At 43.4% G+C, this 23,406-nt stretch overlaps 1 protein-coding gene across 11 annotated transcripts in view; it reads right to left on the minus strand.

The window, feature by feature from the left end:
• Positions 1–23,406, minus strand: part of LOC116846808 — a 111,095-nt gene that overhangs the window by 19,526 nt on the left and 68,163 nt on the right. For 8 of the 11 annotated variants that reach the window (XM_032821145.1, XM_032821136.1, XM_032821177.1 and 5 more), the window contains 3 exons: positions 22,101–22,303; positions 20,869–20,969; positions 18,511–18,720 (listed from right to left, as the gene is read on the minus strand). In XM_032821145.1, the coding sequence (XP_032677036.1) occupies positions 18,511–18,720; positions 20,869–20,969; positions 22,101–22,303 (514 nt within the window). The remainder of the gene's footprint in view (positions 1–18,510; positions 18,721–20,868; positions 20,970–22,100; positions 22,304–23,406) is intronic. The other 3 variants (XM_032821184.1, XM_032821191.1, XM_032821201.1) reach the window with 3 other exon arrangements.

Below are 23,406 nucleotides of genomic sequence, written 5' to 3' on the forward strand. Positions count from 1 at the left end.
GGGGGGGGGGGGTTAGGTGGGCTAGGGAGACGCGATCGACGGGTGGTGATAATTGCGGTCGAGCGCGGCCTCTCGAAAGCGTGACGTTTTAAAATGCACGTGGGGTCTCTACGTGGTGAGAAAAGTTGAGAGGCCGAGCGGAATGGGGCGAGCGAATGAGGGTGCCGTGTCGTGGAACAAGAGAGTTGCAGACAAGAGTGAACCACTGAATCTGCACCGGAGGTCCGGTTACCCACGCTCTTATAAATCCCGATCCCAAAGAACGCGACGTCGGCGAGGATCGAACGGGAAAGCCATTACACGCTGCAATCTCTCTTCCGTACCGAGGATCCGGCCGACGAGAGCTCGAACTCGCTGCTACGCGTCCCAAAAGGCAAGGGAATACCCACGTTAGGACGTAAAACAGCGAGTTCGATCCTCAAATCGTCCAAGTCCAATCGTGTTCTTCGAATCGATGAGACGAAAGACTCTACTCGTAGTTCGATAAGTGGCTAAGTCTTTTTTTCGTATTTTATACTGAGAGAAAAAAGATTGATCTGACTATATAAAATTATAGTTACTTTTGGCCCCAGCTATTTTTATTTTTGATAATATGATAGCATAGATGTGTGCAAATTAAAAATATTATCATTATCATTATGATAGAATTTAGTAAAAAAAAAATTTTTTTTGGCCATAATTTACGGTGATTATTTCTTTATGTGATTATAGTTACGGGTACCAAATATTTTGTTCCCGGTAATAACTCTGTTCGTGAATAACTCTGTTCGTAGATCCTAATATTCGCTTGTCGGACCGACTATAGGATCTCCGGTGCAGAGGAAACGCGGTAATTCGCGGGACAATCAGCACAACGCCGTGATGACGACTGCGATATGAAAATGTCGCGCTTTTTACCGTGGAGAAAGAAATACAGATCGCGACTGTGACGGAGGAAATTCTCTCATAATATAGCACCTTCATCTCACTGCCCCTTTTTTCCTTTATTCTTTTGTTTTTTTTTTTTTTTTTTTTTCATTTTCCTTTTGCCTAAGTTCCGTTTCTCCCAAACGATTACAGGACAAGAGCACTCCTCACGAGTTTGCAATCTACGTGTTGTGTTATGCGTACACGTCTATCGCTAGCAACTGAAGAGAAGGACTCATAAACGTTGCAATTTCAGAGCAGAGGTGCTAATAACGTATCACACACAGCGTACAAAATCGCGCTTCCCAAATTCAAGTTCTCGCTACATCTGGTGAATATATAAGTAACGCGTATCTCCCGTAGTCGGTTGCTCGATGGGGGTGTTCTTTTGGTATCGCGTGTAACAAGGTGACCAGATTCCCCAGCCCTAAATCCGGGACATCTCATGAATGTGTGAAGTGAAAGGGAGGATAGATCACTGAAAATTTTATATATATATATATATATATATATATATATATACATATATAAAACAATACATATTTTATTTATAGACATATGAAAAATAATTGAACAACAAGAAGAACTTGCTACGTACAATAAAACTACAGCTAGGGTAAAACTGTTGTAATTCTATAAAAAAAATCTAAGTGCATTCGGAAAAATCCGGGACAAACGATGGAAAAACGAGACTGTCCCGGGAGAAGTGGGACGTCTGTTCACCTTACGTGTAAACACATTCGGAGATCGTTGCTTTCGGGGGGCCACGATAGAGAAATACTTACACGTCGTGATTCGTTGCATATACGGAACAACAATTGTTAATTGAATTCAGAGACGATCCCAGAAATGCGCTCGGACGAAAAATTGCGATTCCTATATGAGATACAATCCGAACCGAGTTTTGAGCTTTAAACGGCTGTCGGGCGTTCGTAAAGTAAGAATTAAGCATGATTAAACGATATTGTCGGATCAAACGTTATTTTCTACCGATACTCGGCTACAAACGCGTGCTATTCATTAAATTCGAGATAGCAAGAAAAGGGACTCGTGCTCAAACATTTCATGCCTCGTTTTTCTTCTTCCCCTTTCATCGGGAACATCCCGCATTTTCACCCGAATTCTCGCCGATCGTCCGTTCGACGCGTGAATCGCGCTTCTTCATATCGCGCGAAGGAGATGGAAGGAGTCTCGGTGATGGCGAATATCTATCATGATGTGCATTACTGCATCACCGATGCGAAATTCGTTTCTTTTCCGCGCCGTTCCCCGATCTATTCTATCTATCTAACGATACTTTTCGAAGCGTCTTCGGGGAGTGGTGATAATGGACTAACCAAGCATCCTCGTGGCGCGATAATCGGGAGTGATGGAAAGCGCCGAAGTGTATATTGTGCGAAGCATCAACACTCTAACACGCTTGAACGCCGGCTTGAACTCTTGGGTCTGCCATTAGTGCGGAGAGGTGCAATATTCGAGCTGGTCTAACGACACCTGCCTCAGATGTCGGGCTCATTCTGCGCTCTACGAGACTGACTCTACATCGACTCGGCTCCCACACGAGCCGTGCCACATTCATCCGCTGGTCTCTTGCAAGTAGTAAGCGTATTGCGAAAGCAACGGGACGGTGCGGAAATTCATCTTTCTACTGGTGACGACGACGACAACAACGACGATGATGATGACGACGACGACGTCGACGACGACATAATAAATACAAACAACACGTACATGGAGAGAGAACTTTATGGTAAAGATTACTATAGGACTTTGCAATCGAGGAATAGATTTATACTCTACAGCAATTCGCTGTGCTTTCATTCCATATGTGTCACTTATGTCTTAGGAACTAGAATGTACTATTAGAAGATTTACTATGTTTCTAGATTAGAAATTGAGTATATTTCTTAACAACATAGATCTTATAGACAGTCTATTCCCCTGGACTGTTATATAGTAAAATTGAAAAGAGTTTATGTAAAATTATGTGAAAAAAGTGTAATATTCTCTCCGTGTAACAACACACACACGACACGAAAAACAATACCGAGACTGAGGGAGAAACGGGAATACCCGATGTAGATGAAAAACATGTGTGAAAATAACAGTGCGCCGTAATACCTGGTTGTACCAATATTTTGGGGGGGAGGGGGCTTTCTCATTTTTCGTGATCGCTGACACGCGATTCGTATGGGCGGCTGTATCGTGATTCCCGTGTGTGGAAAGAACGTCCACGGTATCGTGCTTAATATCATGTTTACAAACGGTGCCATATGCTTGAAGAAGTGTCTGATGGTGGGACGGATTTAAGCGATTTCAAGCGATTCGAGAGAAAAAAAGAAAGAGAGAGAGAAAGAGAAAGACAGTGATCTATTTTCAAACTAAGCTGTTGGATGTGTCGTCGTACAAAGGAGGAATTAATTTAGGAAGAAACCAAATGGATTAGGTGGATCCACAACAGGACAGTGCGCGAACGCAACAGAATAAGTGCACTGAGAGAAAAAATGTGTAAAAAATATAAAAAAAAATATTTTTCCAGTGAGTATCGATAACATATTTATTAAAAACTCGAAACTATATTTTTTTATTTAAATAGAATAAAGAATTTAAATAAAATAAAATTAAGAGAAGTAATAAGTAATAAAGTTAATAAAGTTAATAGAATAAGTTAAAATGGAAAGAAAATTCCAGCAATTTAAATAGAATAAAAAAGCATTGCTTTCACAAATAAAAAGCTAAGAAGTTTTTACAAAAATTCTTATTTGAAGAATATTTCGTGTTAGTGTAAGTAAATACGTTATTAGTATCCACTGCGTGAATGAATATCTTTTATTTCTTAGATATTTTTTCTTTTAGAGTACGTTTTTCCCTTTGAGAGGCTGATTTGGATTTAGCCTCAGATATATATCTGTATGTGTGCTATACTCTTTAATTGTCTTCGAGTGGAATTCCACTTGAAGAGTAGAGTGATAGCCGACTCACTCGAATTCGAGTGACTTTTCGCTGGATACTGAGTGAATTTTCTACTCTGAGTCGTCGAATGAATACTTCCGTTCGAAGAGTGAATCCGACGCACTCGACCGTCTCATAAGAGCGAATTCGCTCTAATCAATCGAAGCATCCATTGCATTTCAGACGAAGAATCCATTCCAAGTTGGAATCATAAAACCTTCGCTCTCCTACTTTCAAGTGGCGGTGTTTTTTCTCTATCACTCGGAGTAAATTTTCACTCATTCTCAGTGAGACTTTGGCTCCAAGAAGTTTAGAGAGTAGGAGTTCATTGACTTCACGCTCGATGCTCTCAACTACACTATCTCTCGTCGGGATTTCGTCGAGATTGAAACGAAGGCCAAGTACACTTTCCATCAAAAACGAATCACGCTCTTCGCCGACCCGTGCTGCGTTCGCTCTTTTTCTCCTGCCGTCAGTGGAACTGTTTGCGCGGAATCCGCTATGCGGTTGAGGCGCGGAATAGAATTCTGCATTAAGGATTGAGGAGGATTTAGAAGTACAAGGGGATCGAGCCGGTGAAATGCGATTCCGCGCACCCGCGGGACGCGCTCACCTTGACAAGGATTTCCATCCTAACGCGACGGGATATGTGATCGTAAAATCTTCCACCCTGCGTCGTGTGCACAAAACGATGCTACGTTAACCCGGAAACGAGCGCGGAATTGTTCTTGTGCGACGTAAACCGACCGTTCGAGGAAGGACGGTTTTATGAGCTCATTTATGAGACGTACACTCTTCGCGCGCGACAAAAGTCACTTAGTTCCTCATCGGAGGCCGCCCGATTAATTGCGAGAACGTTCGTTCTCGTCCAATTTTACGCGAATTTCGTCGCATCCGCGACGCGCCTCGATTTTTGGCAGTTGCGACGTTGATTCAATTTCGCGCATAATTTCTGTATATTAAGCGCGATAATCTGATTCTACGATATCTCCATTCGTTCTCTCCAACTCGTCTGAAAAATGAAGCACATAATTTAAGCGAGCGGGAAAGTACGAAATAAATCGGAAATTAACGGGGCGAAATAAGTGTCTGGGCGTAACCCGATGCCTTTAAATTCCGCGAAAGGAAATTATATGCGTCGTTAGAGGAGATTATATTGATTCAGAATATTCAGGATATTAAAGCAATATTAGAGTCTCTCTTCGTTATGATTTACCGTAGATATGCGAGAATAATCCAACTCACATGGAGCACGTTTTAAGAAAAAGTTGAAGATGAACATTTCATACACGATCTGAAAAGTACAGGTAGCACTGAGATTTTTCGTAATTGTTCAAGAAGTCAAGTCAATGATCATTTTTTGCTTCTTAAAGGTATTTATTCCTTAACTTAAAAAAATAGCTAAAAAATAGCACAAGTAGTAGAAAATTAAAATGGTTTTTTCATTTTTTTTGGTGCCTTTAAGTCTTTGTTAGTGCCTTAGGCTCTTTGTTTTGCGTAGGAAAACGTGTGGATTATTTATAAAAAAAAAAATTATAATTTTGTAAGTTGGATCATTCTGCGTAACAATGGTTGATTATCTTCTCATTTCCACGTGATGTATCTTTTTCTCTTTTCGCGGCAAGTCATAGTGCTATTTTCCCTCTCTCTCTCTCTCTCTCTCTGTCTCTCTCTCTCTCTCTCTCTATCTGCAAGTTTCCATTTATTTCCATATATTTCGAGATATAGAATGTGTACACACAGACGCGCGTGCTCGAGCTATTGTAGTACAAGTGAAACTGGGTCGCGTCAAAAGGGTTCCAGGGAAGCACGTTACGCGGAGGTAAATACGAGTATACGTTTTTACGCGTGCGTTATTATTAACAAAATCGAAGACCGCAACGCTGTATACGTTACTCCTTTATTATTATATCGCCGCTCGCGTTAGATTTGAAATACGAAACAGGACTTTTATTTGTTTTTGGGCGACTGTCGCTGGACGAGAAAAACGAGCGAGAATCCCCGGTCCGTCCGGTGTATTTTGTTTTCCGTTAGACGATGCGATCCCACGTGCGGACTCCTGAGTCCCTCCGGTTTTTATCTCAATTAGCTTACTCTTGGCGACTCTCCATCGCGGATCTCCGTTTTATGGAAATAAATGGCGGCTCGCGCCGGGCAATTAATTAGTCGATCTTTGACGATGTGAACAGAGAGAGAGAAAGACAAAGAGAAAGAGAGGAAGGGAGGGGAGGGGAGAGAGAGAAAGAGAATCGTAAATTGCGCGCAAAGGGAGTTCCCGTTATCCTCGGATCGCGGCAAAATAGGTCAGTAGCAAGGATCGATCAGCTTTTTGTAACGTTTATTCGATCACCCGGCGGGCAGTTTACGTCATGCAATTTAATTAGGCGAATACCGACGAAGGGTGGAGATTCCGATCGAATTTGTCGCGTCCACGTCCCGCTGGAAGCCGTCTGGATGGTCCCGATCGGATTTGGGTCAGGGCGCGCTATTAGCTCGCAGAGTCGACTGCGACTTCCGGACGGATTAGATTTAACGACGCCGAGATACGCCGAGGACGAGCATATCCAGAGACCGCCAAAGGATTCACATATCCTCGTCGTATGCGCGTTCGTGCAAACTCCTGATGCGCAGCCTGAAAGACTGCCCCTTGGCTGTGCGTGCAAATGGCACACAGAGTGTCCTCCACTTGTTCATGACTCTTGACCTGTTGGGTTATTTATTGTGCGACAAAACAGCCGAGGAGAATGTCGCTTGTATCAATCTATGTCGAATTTCAATTATACAGACATTCACACACCGGCGTGTGGCTACGCCGAAAGAAGACTTTCCCGATCGAGATCGACAACGTCGAGAGTACATTCCGGGGATACAGAATAACAGACAAGACGAGTGAATATTGCAGACCGAACTGTCCATTACGTGATAGCCACATACGTGTTCGTAATATATATGTGGAGGACATTCTGCATACAAAACAATAATAGTAATATATTAAACGTGCAGTGTATTGGGGGTGGGGGGTGAGACAGTAAATCGAGCGGATCGATGAGACTATCTTCGAAACAAGGCGACTGATTTCTTTTTTTTCTTTTATCTTTATTTGGCAAAGAAACTCTCCGGAGAGGAGGTTTGCCAATTCCGAAGCGCGCTTTATACGCTTTTGCGAAACGTGCATGCGATGCAAAGCAGTCGCACAAAGCGCTCTCTTTTTATTTAGTTCTCTCTCTCTCTCTCTCTCCCTCTCTCCTCTTCTCTCCTTCGTTATACAGTGGCCCAAAGTCAACAGCAGTTTTTTGAGGAAGCGAGTCCGAGGCCTCGACTGTCACACGCAAGTCGGGGCTTTTTCCGTTCCGGAAGAAGCTGCAAGGGAAGCCGGAAGGCAGTCAACGAAATATGCCAAAGTAAGCGGTCGGCTTTGATTCAACTGCTGGGTTTCATTAAAATCTGCACCGTGGAAGATTACACTTCACTTGCCTCTTCCCATTTCACCCAGCGCTCTTTTGCGCAGAGTCAGTATTTTTCTTCCCTTTTAATTGCGTCCTTGCGCTTCTCGATCGATTCTTTCGGGAATTACAAGCGAATGGCTCGTATTCGAATACGGGATATCGTTCGGCGACGATAACCCTCGTCAGCATTATTGGCGGTCGCGAAACATTTGAATCCACTTGGTTACGTGGTTCATTCGAGATTTCCCGTATCTTACATCTGCGCGGCGTTCGTGGATAATCACGCGGAAAAAGTTGGCAAGCCTCGACCAGGAACATCAGCAAAAAGTGCGGACGTCTCGTGGGATGATTTCTTGACTCTTTTTCACGTCCTTTTTCACGCCCTCGAGACTTCAGCTCGTAACACGTCGTAATTGATCGCGGAAGCGGAAATGGGAGATACGTGTGGTCACGTAATTGGCAATATTAACTATTTACCGAGCTGATCTGCACCCCGCGAAAGAAAGAGAGAGAGAGAGAGAGAAAGAGAGAGAAAAACTGATGTTAACGCGCTTTCCTCCGTGATTTTCGTCTCGCAAATGCCAGTTATCGACCGCGTGCAACTTGCTGCAGAAATGTTAAAGGGAAGGTTATGGAAATTACGTTCGCTGGTACTCAGTAACGGCTCTTTTCACGATACCGTTTACATTGGGAGAGGTTTCTTCGATTCCATTGCCTGACTCCTAATTGCGGCACGATTTCATTCAATTTCCTCTCCTAAATTACGAGATCGACGGCACTCGAGAAGAGAATATACTATTTTCTACAGCTGATTCTATATAAACGTACAAATGCGTGCACTCTCTCATAGACAATATGGGTCCAATGGATCGCTAGACAGGGGGGTGATATCAAACGTCTAAACAGGCCTTCAGTTTCCCGTCCGAGATGCCGAAAAGAAAATCATAAAACACGAGTGGACTCAAAAGTGTGAGAAAATAAAAATGTACAGAGACAGAGAGGGGAGGATTACGGCGAAAGTCACACAGACACAAGAAAACGTGTGAGGGTGAGAAAGAGAGAAAAAGAGAGACAGAGAAAGAGAAAGAAAGAGAATAGATAGAAAGAGAAAGAAAGAGACAGAAGTAGAAAGAGATAGGTTGAGAGCCTCGGTACAGCCGAGATATCTCTCCAGCAAAGAGGTAGGGCCACAAGAAGATAAAATTGAGATCTTAAGACATGTACCGATGGTCACGCGTTGTCCGCCCTGTGGAGTAGAGCGAATTGGCAGCCGCACTCCCGGGGCTCTCGGGCTCTTCTGGGGTACTGAAAGCACTGCTCCAGGACGCAGCAGCCCCCGCCCCCGCACTGCATCACCATATCCGACAATGTGGTCATTACCTTCAGCCGTATTCGTTCGTTCGTTTTTTGGTGCATATTGCATTATTCGTTTTTTTTTCGTTTGGTTTTTTTTTTCCGGTGAACGTGTTTATCGTTTTTCGATATATACACATATATATATATTTTTTTTTTGTTCGTTTCGGTTTGGTTTTTGCCGTTGCCGTGTAAGATCCCGCCGAACGTGACACGAGAGGGTGGTCGGGGGGGAGGGCACACACACGCAGCGTAGACACACGAAGAGTGTGGGAGAGTACCGGTAATCGCACGTGACGCCAGCCGATATTCGCGAATTTCGTGCAGTCAGTCCGACGGAGAAACGACGTGGAGACAGAGAATAGAGGAACAGAAGAGATTAATAGAATTAAAAAGTTGCGTTATAATCGAGATTAGTATCGCTAATTGGTAATCTTACTGGCTACGTGAATGCGACTAATGAGACCGTTCGAAGGTGTGCGGATCTCTACGCTAAAAAGTATATATAATGTATAACGCTAAGGGCTTCTCAACTAAAGCTCGTCCGAGCTGGATCTCACTACTGGGTTCTCTACCACTACTACGCTGTGACTACGGTCATCGAGCTTAGTACTGTAATCGAGAACTACACAACGCGCGCCACGTGACGCTCTCTACAAGGAGAAAAATTTATCGACCGTCAATTTAGTCCCTGACCCCTGGGTCCCTTTTTTGCTCAACCTGTTACACACAAACGTGACGTTCCATCATGTCGCTTTGTCCGACAAAATCTCTCGACGATAGTCTCGTATCGCGAGATACGATCGGTCGCCTTAATAATTCATCGTCGTAAGAGGTAGACGACGCGTGGTTACGCGTTATATGAATCCACTTTGACGAGCTTTCGCTCGACACGTTAAAATTCCTCGCGTGTAGTAAATTCGCCTGTCGCAGTCAAGCCCCAAATTGGCGATATAAATTTTTCCCTCTATAGTCCACGCGGCGGCACCTTTGAACGTTGATATTGTGCTAATTAAACGGAACGATACCATGATTTTTTGTTTGTCAAAAAGCTCGTTCCCATCGCGAAAAGGAGGAACCACTTGTGACCGCGTGAACGGCTTTAATTGATTCTCGTTTCTTCGTCATCAGGAAGGACCGGAAGAGTGTTCCAGCTTCGATAAAATTTTTGCAAGACTCATGAGAGAGAAAGAAAGAAGGACAAAGAGAGAGAGAGAGAGAAAGAGCAACCTTTACCTTTTCCCTCGTAATTCCCGATGGGACGGGAAGCTCTCGTCGCGTCGCGCGAAGCCTAATATGTCAGTTCAACGTGCTGCCGCGTATGTGTACAGAATAAATGACGTTACCGGTTCATAAATGATTTATGAAGATTCTCTCTCGCGCGAAACCCCGTCGGCGAAATTTTCATTTTTCCGAGTCGTGAAAAATGAAGATCGCCCGGCGAACAGGGGCTTTCCGCGAGAATGCAAAAATGTGAGGGGGGGAGGATGAAATACTCTGTCAAGGATATATAATTATATATATATATATATATATAAATTCTGTAGCTGTTCTCGTTTCTACGTCAAATTCCACATGTTCCATTTCATTCGCCGACAACGATAAAGCTCGCGATCTTATCGTCGCGGGGGCAAACGACGTATAAACCCTTTTACAATACCCTCCAAGATTGTTGAAATTAACCGACTGAAATTTTTCTTCACCCAAATAATCGGCGAATTAATAATCAGAATTAATTAATCGTCGTGCACAAAATCACAGATAATTCCATTGATTGATGAGACTAATTATTAATCAGTGTCGATCACATCAAAGCTTGATGAGTAATTAATTTCATCAATCGGTTGAATCGCTTGTTATCACACATTGATGATTGGTTAATTTTGATTATTAATCTGACAAGACTATTTCAGTCAAAAGAAGAAGTTTGCATCGATTAATATCCAATTCTGACCAGAACGAGATTCGCAGGCGAATCGCCCGTCGTTTGCACGTGGTCTCGCCTGCCGCACTCGATGGTTATAACTTCGATCGCAACGCGATATTATAGGCAGTGTCAATCAACAAATATTCGAATTTGCCTGCGAATCTCGTTGTAGACAGTGTTAGGCATTAATCGATTGAAACTGTCTTTGACTGAAATAATCGGCAAATTAATAATCGGACGAGACCACGTGCAGATAAGCTACCTCTCGCCTGGGAATCTCTTTTACAAAGTCTTTTACAAAGACTTTTCCGAATGTCTGATAAAAGCCGTGCGTTCCTTTGTACGACGACCGTTCTTTCCGCGCAACTAAGAATTCACGACGATCAGAAACTCGCCGATACGGATAACAACGATGCGGCTATTGAAGAGACGGCGACGGCTCGTTCTGCTGCATTGAAATTCGTGGCGCTCGCATTGTGCCCGACGTGTACCCAATTAACTTTCGCGATTCGTACAGCGCGCGGGATATTGAATTATTATTCCACACGTACACAGCCGCGATACGTGGCAAGCGCAGCGTAGCTCGCTTAATAACGGACAATTGTGTGTCGCTACCTAATCGCGAGGCTGCAGCCGGCGGCTGAAATCTATGCCCGCGTAAATGGCAGCGGCGTTCGGTACACGGTAATATCTATTATCACCGTCGAAACCTGACAGGTGCCGCCCCAAACTCTAATAAACGAGCCTAACTACACCGTCGCGACGACGACGATGACGATGACGACGACGATCACTCAATGTCGAGAACTGCGACGAGAACTGCGCGCATATTCGCGCCGCGCTTTTTATCACGTACTGGCAATTAAGCGTCTTTAAATCGCATAATTCACGTGATGAATTTTCCACGTGGATATGGAGGAGCCGAGTCGGATAACGGCGATGCGTCCGGGGAATTTCAGCCGCGCCACTTTTCGCGACTGGAATTTCCGCGACTCGAATTCTCGCGACTGACAGAGCGAGCTGAACAGTTAAAAATCACGGCGAATCGAAAGGTCACTAGGGACGGGAAAAATCGTACGTTACTAACGATCATTCGCTTTGCGTTACACCCTCGTGAAAATGTTACACGAGAGAAACAATGAAAAAAATGTTGACATGCGCGCGCGCGTTCTGTCAATGCGCGACGACGCGAAAATTGGATCTCTAAAACGTTTTAAAGCGCGTACATTGCATTACATTGTACGTATTGCTGTAAACTGTCCCCGGATAAAGGCGATGTATTACAGAAAGAGAGCAAAAAGAGCGCAACAGAAACGAAAGCGAACGTTAAACAAACGCGCGTCGGGCAATCATGGCGGACGTTTCGAGTTCCCATGAGATCGCTCGCATTCGATTCGACGCGACGAGCTATGGAAAAATGTCGACGTTGAAATATAATCGACGGGGTTTTTGTTTCCCAACTCCGTCCCGACCCCTTCGCGGCGATTATTCACCGTCGACAATTAAATCCCACGATGTTCAAATTACGAGAGGTCCAAATCGATATTCTCGGATTCCTCTCCGTCTGGCCGCCCCTTTCTCAAAGCCGAGTCGAATGGAAGTCGTTAGGGGTTCTCGTTCTTCACCCTCGAGATATGCATATCACGCGGACGGATTGTGGTATATAATCCGGCGCGCGAGAGATATTGGATGTTGGCGGCGTTTCAACTAATTACCCTATCTTGAGTCTCTCGTTCGAAATTCCACCGTGACGTCAAAGCCTCGACTCGAGCTGAGCTCTTTTGTTACATGAAACAAACAACTCGCACGTGTAGGAAGGAGAGAGAGAGAGAGAGAGCGAGGAAGGGAGATTGGTAGTCGCGTAAACCGAGCGAAACAAGTCCGACGTAAATCCGGCTCGCGGCCATCGAAGTGGTTGGTCTGATAGGCGATAAACTTTGCCCGTCGCAGCAGCTCTACCAGATCGCGCCGTCGAGACACAGCTTGCAGACACATTAAATGTGAACTCGTATGAGCGCCGTCACGGACCGTCATCGAGAATTCCCGTCGTTACTCCGGGAAGTGAAGTACGTCTCGCTGCGTAAACTCGATCGTCGTCGTTGGAATCTCACTTAATCAGACTCATTTTTTCTATCGTCTAGAGACGCGATCGTGACGTGAAAAAAATGGGGGCGAGTGTCGCGGAGAATGCAAAGAGAAATTTGCAACGCGGAGAAAGAAAGTGCTGTATTAAATTTGTCCAACATGTTAGAGATTACCAGGTGTAGAAGTATGAAACCGGAATTTTTTTATACAAATAAGACGTCTGTTGTTCGAAAGTGATAAATAATACTTTATTCAAAATAATTTCCACTGTTTTGAACACATTTTTCCCACCTCTCTGGCAGTTTATGAATGCCGTGCCAAAAAAACTTTTCATCTTTTGAAGCGAACCAGTTATCTAGCCATTTTTCCACATTTTCATACGAATCGAAGCGTTGGTTAGCGAGAGCGTGTCCTAGCGATGCGAACAGGTGATAATCGGACGGAGCCAAGTCTGGAGAATAAGCCGCATGCGGTAGTAATTCCCAACTGAACGACTCGATCGTTTCCTTGACCCGTTTTGCTGTATGTGATGGGGCATTATCATGGAGCAAAATGACATTGTGTTGCCTTTTTGCATATTCTGGTCGTTTTTTAGTCAATGTTCGATTTAAATCGATCATTTGTTGTTGGTAGCGATTAGTATTGACGGTTTGACCAGGTTTCAGCAGTTCATAGTTCATAGTTCATAGTTCATAGTTCTTCGTTCCTCACGTCAAAATCACCACTTTTGAATTTTTTAAACCACTCGAAACACTGAGATTTACCAAGAGCATATTCACCGTAAGCTTCGACAAGCATTCGATGTGATTCTGCAGCAGTTTTCTTTAAATGATAACAGAAAATCAATGCTGTCCGCAAATCATAGTTAGTAGGCTCGAAACGTGACATGTTTAAGGTTATACAAAAATATACTAGAGAATGAAAGTTGGGGTTATGTTTGTTGACAATATTCGTCAGCTGTTAGGAGAATATAATAGCGCGGCAGTAGCGGTCTTACGGTCACTAAACTGAACGCTGGCACCATTTATAGGGGAATTCCGGTTTCATACTTCTACACCTGGTAAAGTTTCGGCAACCCACATCTTTCTTTTCGCTGTCGCAAACGTCAATGAGACGATCGATGCGATCTCATTTCGCGATTTCTGCGCTTCGCTCGACGTTGATGATTTTTCCCGATGAAAACACAGCTGATTGGTCGTCTCGATAACAACGTTTACAGTTAAAACCATGTTAAAGAGAACTCTATTCAGTGCCACCTAAGAAACCGAGTTTCGTAATTTATTTACCGTTCTTTCCGCGAGTAGGTCCCCACGGAGAATGAAATTTTCATTCGCAGCGGTCTCAAAAGCGATAGAAGATTAAAGGAGAAAGTGAAAATATGGAACAGAGTAATAATACCAACTAAAATTAAAAAAATTTTTTTTCTGTCTTAATCGATAAATCTAACAGATTATAAGTTAATTAGTAAAATCAATTAGTAATAAGACTTAAACTTTAAATTCGGAATTAATTATTTGAAAATATTTCTCCTACTTTGAGATTCATTGGGTCATTTGAAAAATTGATGGGCAGTAATATAGAACAAAGTGCTCCATATTATCACGTTTTCAGTAGATATGAAAATGAGGTTTTCTTAATTTTAAAAAATTTCTATATATAATTTTAATTATTAAATATAATTTTCGTAATTTTCATAGAAAATTTTTTCATTTTTAATTTATGATTTTTATATTCAAAGAAATTCACTAGAAAAAAGTTATTTTAACATTCACAACTTTATAGTAATAAACAAATTTTTTATTTTCATATCTGTTTCATATATTATCAATCTATTTTCCCGCTTCTACGCTACATTAAAAAAATATGTGCTTTTTGAACAATTTTTTTTTCCTCTAATGTTTATGGATACATTATAAGAGCTATATTTTCTAACGCTTTTAACAGTTATTCATGCAATTATTGCATTTAATATCGGAGTTTTCGTCTGGAACAAAAAAGTGGTTCATAATCCCACCTTCTCCCCTAAACATGGAATATTGATCCGAAACAGTCTACGACGCAATATTTTTGCATATATGTACTATTTGTATATGCGTATATTTATACTACAGAAAAAGTTATCAAATGCGGAATGGACAAATTCATCTGATCGGCGAGTGCTTCGCGTTTTAATTCCCACACGTTTATTCTCGCGCAAAATTGTTTTTTCCCATCGAACGTCCAATGAGTAGTTTCCGGCTCCGATTACTCGCGAGTGGTTCAGTCGTTCCGCAAAAGAGAATTTCAATCTACTTTGCGGAACAGAATCTATAAAAAAAATAAAATAAAAAAATCTACAATCGAGCCGATCCTTTTTCGACGAAATTGCTCACGTATGCAGCAGCAGCATATACGCGTGGCTCATGAACCGTGTAATTGTCGGAAATTCCAGCACTCGAAATATCGATCGTATATCCTGATTCGTAACGATTTGTCGCTACATCGTAGCGCTCATGCGGCTCGTCAGCGTCTCTACGAAAATCAAAGTTTGCATGGTTTTCGCGCGTAAGCGCTCGTTGCAATTTCGTGCGGAAATCCGTGAGGGAATTTGGTAGGCGAGCTTAGTCGATCGTTCGCGCATCAAACCGCGACCAATGCGCGCGCGTGTTTGTTTCAGGGATGTGTTCTCGCAATGCGATCACGAATCACGCTCTCGCGATCGCAGCGGAATGCGAGGCATGTTAATAACCCTTTTACGTTACGTGTTCGCGCCCTTACGTGCGTTCGCGCGCGTTACTATCCCCGTCTGTACAGGGTAAACCTCACACACAGTAATTTAATATCCTCCTTTAGTCATTGGCACACTCTAAGAAAACTTGGTTTTCCTTGTAATCAGCGGCGTCAATTCGCAGTTTTGATCGTAAAAATTTCATGTGTAATAGAATGCATGTCAAGAAGCTTGACTGCAACATCAGGTTTTTCCAGAGCGCGAATGACTCAGGGAGATTGATTCCAACAATTGCGTGGTTTACCCTAGCCGACTGCAAATCGTCCTGCACGCTTTTTGTCGAGTGAAGTCGCTTCAAGTTGTCAGAATGGAAAACCGCTGCTGACGTGTGTGCGCTGTATATATAACAGAAACTATAATTTACAGGAATATTATAACAGAAGCTGAAGTGACAGTACAGAGGTGATATTTGTAAAATTTAGAAGAAAGAATTTACTTTATTATTTTACTAATTATTTCAGAACATTATTTCGGAAAGTAATTATTTTATGTTTATAACCGACTACTGTGTATATATGTCAACTTAATTCTGACATCCTGAAGCGTCGCGATTTCATTCAAAAGCGCACGAGCCAATTTGCAAATGCGACTACATTGAAAAGATCATTGTTGTATTTAACTAAAATATTTGGCATGACTTGATTGGCACTGCCATGTTTTTATTCGTGTCAAGTACATGTATTACTGAGAAAGCAGAACGTACAACACAATTAAAAATGTTTTGGTTACAATTACCAAATATTTTGATCCCATTTTAACCAAATTATCGATTCAGTGTGCCAAATTTTCGTTTCGACAGCAAGATCCTTTCTTCAGTGTACATATCCGTTTGTGGACCAATATTGCTGGAATTTTGCACGCCGACAATCGGGGCTAACGTCGTTCACATCCGCATAACATACTCGAGCAAGGAAACGGATCCGCCGATGCATACGTGATGGAGATTGTACCGCGCCTCCGTAAACCCGCGCGTGCATAATCGAGCAGTAATATCGCGCTCGCGGAAGTGCGGTTCGAAATTCCGCAAGAACGAATACCAGACATTCGATATGCCGTCGATTCGATTCGATCCCGTTTGTAAATCGCCCGGGCTTATATCCAGCGCCACTGCCGTCGCCGCCGCCGCCGTTACACTCGTAAGCGCGTCTCGTGTAAATATGACCTCGGGCGACCTTCCGTGGACTCCGCGTTCCTCGCGAATTCGAGCCTGCGATATTTCAACGCGAAAACACCGACCCGGTTTCCAAATACCTTCATGATTCTTCGGATTATCGAAGAGAATAAATTGTACCAAGCGATTTTTCTTCAAACGCTGCACGAAAAAGAGAGTTTGGTCGGGTTAAGCAAAGAGTGTAGCTAAGCGGCCCCACGAAGACATCTCGTTCCTTTTTCAAAAACTTTGAATATTCCAATTAAACTGACTTGAAACTTATGTCGAGTAGATTAAGAACATAAATTTTCGGTATTATTCTTGTAGAAAAAGAGTTTGGGAAATGGACGGTCCGAAAGATTACAATCTCGGTAACATAACTGTTTGCTGAGATTGCAATCTTTTAGACCATTCATCTCCTAAACGACTAGAATAATATTAGGATTTTATATTCTCAATTAACTCGTCCTAAGCTTCAAATTGATTTATACTATTTATTGGAATATTCAAAGTTTTATAGAACCTCATGGGAAAGGGACGAAATTTGGCCGCACTTTTTCTGGCAAGACATGAACGAACCAGAGATTCCGATTGAAGATTCCAGAAGATGAGATTCCTGGTTAACTCGAGCGGAATTCTCGTAACATCAAACGGAATATTCCGTTCACATTTTAGCAGAGAAACTGGTTAATCCAACCAAACTTTGTTTTTTTGTGTGATAGATACAGAGAATCCGAGCACCTCCGGCCCGGAAGGGGAGATTAATCTCGATTTCCTTTTCTCAGTCGACTATCTGACGATATCGGAAAATCCGTAATGGGCGTTAATTCGTTCATCTGATGAAATTGTTACCTCGGATCTGCGACGATCCGAACGAACCGGCATTTTGCGTAGCGCTGTGAACTCGTTCGAGAGCTCAGCGCGACGATGCACACTTTGACAGATCTTCGAAGGCAAAAGCTGAGAAAATTAATCGAGATTACTGCCGCCAATTTGTGAACTTTATGAGATAATTAGTAAAATTTGATTTCAACAAATCTTTCCTATATCTACGCGAAATCGACGAGGAATTCAGAGGCTCTCGAGTCGCTGATAGAGGGAAGCGGTTTTAAGTCGCGAGATCGTTCTTTACGCAATCAAAATAGAGCTCGCGTTTAAGCCGAGAGCTTAAGCTCCTCTTAACGACGTATCTTTTAAATTATTCAAAACATATCGGGAAAGGAGTCTTATGCGGGAGGCGCCGGCACACTTTCTAAGATCGCTTCTCTCGGCGACCAGCAAGACCCTCTTAATTCGTTGTTCGACGAAGTCTCGCCGATCTCTGCCGGCACTGTACGCGTTCTCAAAATTTCTTGAAATAAAATTCCACTCGAGAAGCAGAGTGGCACCCAAGTTGTTGAAATTCGAGTGAACTTTCACTCATACAGAGTGAATTTTCCACCCTAGAATCCGGATTAGTCGGGTGAATGAGATATTAAAGAACGAATCTGACACACTTCACTTTTATCGAAACAAATCCACTCTAATCGACTGAAACAGCCACTTAAATGGACTCAAGAATCCATTCCAAGCTCGAATTGAACATCATACATTGCGATTTCAAACAGTAACATTTTATTGCTAATTAAGTCTACAAAATATCACATTACATCTGTGAGTTCAAGTTGCAAGATTATATCGAAGCTCACAGAGTATATCAGTCTAAAGTATCACATCGCACTTTGCGATTTCAGAAGGCGATCACTTCCGCAAACGCTCAGAGCGAATTTTCTCTCGTTTCTAGTGAGATTTCACCCCAAGAAATTCGGAGAGCGTGCCGCTTGCCTGGCTACGCGTTTCGTCGAGAGTCACGCGTGCCGACACGTGACTCGTAGCGAGCTCGTAGGGCTCGCACATTCGCGGGTGCAGTATACCTATGCGTTACCTGAGAGCACGCGTGCTGCGTCGGGTGTTGCGTGTACGCGGCGTTCGCGGCCGCGCACACGCCGGTGCCGGGGACCTTGAGTTGCTCCTTGTAGTCGGGCTGATAAGGCAGCAACATGCGGATCTTGCCCCAGCGATTGAAGAAAAGCGCGATCGCGCCCGCCCAGACTATCAGCACTAACACTACTATGCCCACCTCGACGCCGCGGATCTGAAAAGCGAAGCAAGTTGCGGAGCTTGGATTAATTTGCGGGTGTGACTTGCGGTCCTCGTCTGCATTTTTTCTCAGACGAGCGTCGCGTATTAAAGGAGACCCGTAGACTCCCATCCCGAGACACGAGACACGAACGTCGATGAGAAGGCTCCGTGAACGAGAGATCTGCCTGTGCAGATAACGAGTATGGAAACAGCTTACCGAGCACACATGTTCAGAAGGTAAAACCTGACGAGAGTGAGATTCATGCCTGCGGACTGTCGGCTGTGCCGTGAATGGCTCTCGTGGTATGAGAGATTTGAGCGAGACAATTTCGCGATAGGATCGTCTGGCACGAAAAGTGACGATAAGGGGAGATGATGCTCGGTGACTGACGGCTATATTCCCGCTTAGACGACAATCTCGAGTATATCACAGACGTCCAAGACGAGGAACACACCGCACCTGAGGAAGGAATGAGAACGTGCTCCTCGGGCTATGTCTCCTCTCTCCCTATTCGTCCCAACGGAAGCTTAAATCGCCGAGCTCGCTCGGAAACGAGCCAACAATTCATCCGCGACACTCTTACCGACGTGCAGCTATTGTATATCTTCCGCATGTCGTTTCGCGGTAACAATCCGGTGCATGAAGAATGTTGCCTTCGAGCTCTTTGCGTCAATAGTGGCCTCTCGTTCTTTCACGAGATTTCCTGCGAGATTCTGCACGAATACCGCACGGAGGGAAAAGGTTGGATCAACCAAACGTCTAGTGAAATATGAGCGAACCAGAAATTCCGGTTGAAGTTAGCAGATTTTCGTTCAAGTTAGCAACAAATCTATTCTCTTCAGCTGAACTGTCTGAACTGGTGCAATAAATTACGCAAGACAAATATATTTTGTTTTCCTCTAACTTATTGCACCAGTTAAGATAGTTCTGCTAAAAAAAAAAAAAACACCTAATATTTCTGATTAACTTGAACAGTTGCAAGTTCTGGTCAACCAGAAATCTCGTTAACGTAAAGTAAATTCAACCGGCGGTCATATATTTCACCAGATACTTGGCGTAATCCAAACAAACTTTTTTTTCCACGTATAATTATAAGATACCGCGTAATTGTGTCTTATCACGCGAGAATTAATTAGGGCATGTCACGTCAGCGCCGCGAAGTTTCGCGGAAAATGTCGTCAAAAGCGAGCGTAAGATCGACATTATTTATTATCCTCCCCGTGGTGTCGGCCATTTGGAGTGAATGTATATACTCGTACGCGACAGAAAGTTAGAAAAGAAATATAATCTCGGGGCACGTGGAGCGCGCAGATGAACTACTGCGGTCTCCCAGTGTCTCTCGATTGGATCCGGAAAAGTTTCACGACTATATTCCGTCCTCCACGCCGTCCTTCCCTCTTCTCCATCTCCCGCCCCTTTTATTCTGCCCGCAGAGTAATCCCACGCGGCACAATAAATCGTCAGTCTGTCTTTCTTCGTGGAGGTGACGCGATTCGCACCGTTGATTTTTGCGGAAGGAACTCGTGCGGGGAACCCCCCGAAAAATGTGTGCGTAAAACGTATCAAGATGAATGCGTGTAATTCTTCTGGATTACGTCCAGGGAAAATTCACGTGGGGGAGAATCGTCCATTTAAGTCGTCATCGCGGGAGATAAATAAAGATCAAGGAGCTTTCGATCAATACCCGTGCAGCATGAATAAAACGACCCGAGAAGCGGGATCTTCTCGTTTCTCTTCATAAAAAAGCACTTCCCTGGAAAGGCTCGATTCTCCCGGAAGGGCTCGAGTCACAGACTATTATGTACAATGAGAACACTTGAAGAGAGGAAGGGTCGGAGATCGCAAGCGGAAGAATATCCCCGAAGTTGGATCGTTGAAAGGCGGATTTGCCCGAGACGAAATAACACCAAGCTCTGAAAAATCTCAAACAAGAGAGGAGTTTCGCGATGATCTTGCCGGAGTTGCAGTGTGTATCGTTGCGGTGGCGAGACGTGAACCTGCCAGGATTCGTTGAGACTCCTCCGGCCGCTCGATCGTCGTCACGAACGTTAATCGTAAGCGGACTGCGCGTTCACCCGATATCGCAGCACCTTGGCGGAGGCCGAGGCGTTTTCAACGCGAGACGCCGTCCGAAAATCGCTCAGAAAAAAAGTGGCTTACTTGTATATACGGTTGTTGAGGTTGTTGCGAGGACGGTGGAGGTGGAGGAAGAGGACCACCGGTTACCGCTGCATCTTGCTGCGGGGACGTGCGTGGTGGCTCTGAAACCCATAGAATCTCGTTTACACGATGTCATTTCCGCGAAATTGCGCGCGTATATCGTTACGAAATTTCACGTCGCGTACGATAGTTCATTTCGCCCCGCGCGGAATAACGTCGACAAACTCATCGTGCACATATTAATTATCATGCATGCATAAACATGTGATCGCAAACGGACGATACGAGTTCTCAAGACATTTCTCCCTCATCCCTCGAAAGTAAACGAGCTGAGTCTCCTTCAGCGAAGCGAACTTTTCAATCGCGACATATCCTCAACGATATTTTGCGAAATAAATCTATCTTAAGCGAAATCACAGTGTGTACGAGAGAAGTAAATAAACGAATAATTTATAATTATTGACCTTTTATTATTTTCGTATTTATTGTATTATTATATTTCTTATATTCATTATTATGTATACTGCGTATACCGCTATCTCGGAAATGAGATCGCAAGACCCGGAGTGAATTAACCGAGATTTTATCGCGGGTGCTTCTACTAGACATATACATAGTACTAGAAAAATAGACAAACAATATTCGTCACATATTTCTCTATGTGTAGCTGCAAGCCGTACCGAAACAAACTAAAATGTTTTGTTTGTCATAAAAATCAAAGCAAAGCATAAAAATCAAGACAATCAAATCAAATGAAAAATTAAATGAAAATTTTAATTGAATTTTAAAAATTTCTCGTGTCACACACACGAACCAAGCGGTGTATAAATAAATTACGCGGAGAAAACCACGCGAACGAGGATATTGCACGGAAGAAAAGATTTGGCCGGACTAACCAGATGTCTGGTGAGAAATATGAACGAATCAGCAGACGAAGTTACCAGAATTCTGTTCAAGTTAAATCTCTCTTGGTTAATCACGTTAACTTGAACGCAGAATTCTGATAAATTCAATCGGAATTCGTTCATCTTTCACCAGACATTTGATTGATCCAGCCAAACTTCTTCCTCCGTACACGGTACCGCTCGCAGCTACGATTTCGACGATGACTGATAAATGCGGACCACGACTAGTAATAACACTACGGATTAAGCATCGTGACGATTAAACTAACGATTGCTACACAGAGACTCTATCTTAGAGAAACTATTTCTCCCATTGTCAGAACGCACCTCTCGCCTGTGACCGTGACGCCGGAGACAGGTAAAGCTTAGGAAGGCAAAGCTTACCGAGTGTACGGAAGACGATCGGTCGACTTCGAAACTTCTTTCCGGCCCTCACGGCGGTTACTACCAGCTGATATTGCGTATCAGCCCGGAGGCCGCTCAAAGTAACCGCTTCGCTGTTTCCTGCGACCACCGCCACCACCCTGTAACTAACCACCTTGCCGTTATGATTTCACTTTTTACGCTCACGTGCGTGACCGCTCGTCAGGACGGAATTATGACGGGTCGTGCAAGACCGCGAGTTATCTGAGAAAAATAAAAATTGTCTAAGAAAGACTGGGAAAAATTATTTCCCTGAATGATTTAATCAATCACTCGTCAATATCTACGACTTAACTCTCATTGGTTTATTATATTTATCGATCGGATACTTCTAAGAACTGTACGAATATTTACTATGTCTGAGAAGAATTTTTCGCAACGTTTAAAGCAATTCAAAGATCGTCTTCACACATGTAGACATTTGAAGAGTTGAGTGCTTCTTATTATATCTATATTAATTTTCAGTAAATACACTTATGCTGTTATTTACTCTTGTATGTGCTAGAGTATTTATTTATTTCTTTTTTAATCAATTAGTTCGAAGAGTTTGGCGAAAAAACCCCGAGATTCGAGAGATGCGCGCCGTGCCTTCGCCGAAAGAAGGTGAAGTCGTTTTCTTTCCTCTCCAGCGAGATCGCCCTTCCGCAAGATTGCATCGAGGGTCATCGAAGTGCAACTACAGCTTATCGTCGCTGTGGTTCGATAGGTTCAAGGTCCACGTTGCGTCGCGTTACGAGCCACAGTAATTGGATCGACGATATTAGATGTACCGTTAACAATCGCCAAGAATCGAAAGATAGATAGATAGATACATTAAACTTTGCGATAAAATCCCTTCAGGCATACAAGAGTACAGTATACGAGGGTGGTCTGAAAAGTTTCCGACCTAACAAAGATACAAGTCATTTTTTCTGAAAAATGTTTTTTATTTTTCAACATAGTCTCCTTGTAAATCTACACACTTCTCCCAGCGATGCTCCCATCTCTGTAACCCGTCGAAATAGTACTCGGCGTTTTTCTCTGCAAAATAATTGTTCACGAAGGTGATTGCCTCTTCATTTGACGAAAATCTCTGTCCTCCGAGCGCAATTTTTAGATGAGGGAACAAAAAGAAGTCGCTTGGGGCTAGATCTGGTGAGTAAGGTGGATGGTCAAGCAGTTCAAACCGTAATTCGTGGATTTTCGCCATGGCAACCGCTGAGGTGTGAGA

This window comes from Odontomachus brunneus, unplaced genomic scaffold, assembly GCF_010583005.1.
Source record: "Odontomachus brunneus isolate Ranch 3 - 2012 unplaced genomic scaffold, Obru_v1 Obru_scaffold_004, whole genome shotgun sequence".
Lineage (NCBI taxonomy): Eukaryota > Metazoa > Arthropoda > Insecta > Hymenoptera > Formicidae > Odontomachus > Odontomachus brunneus.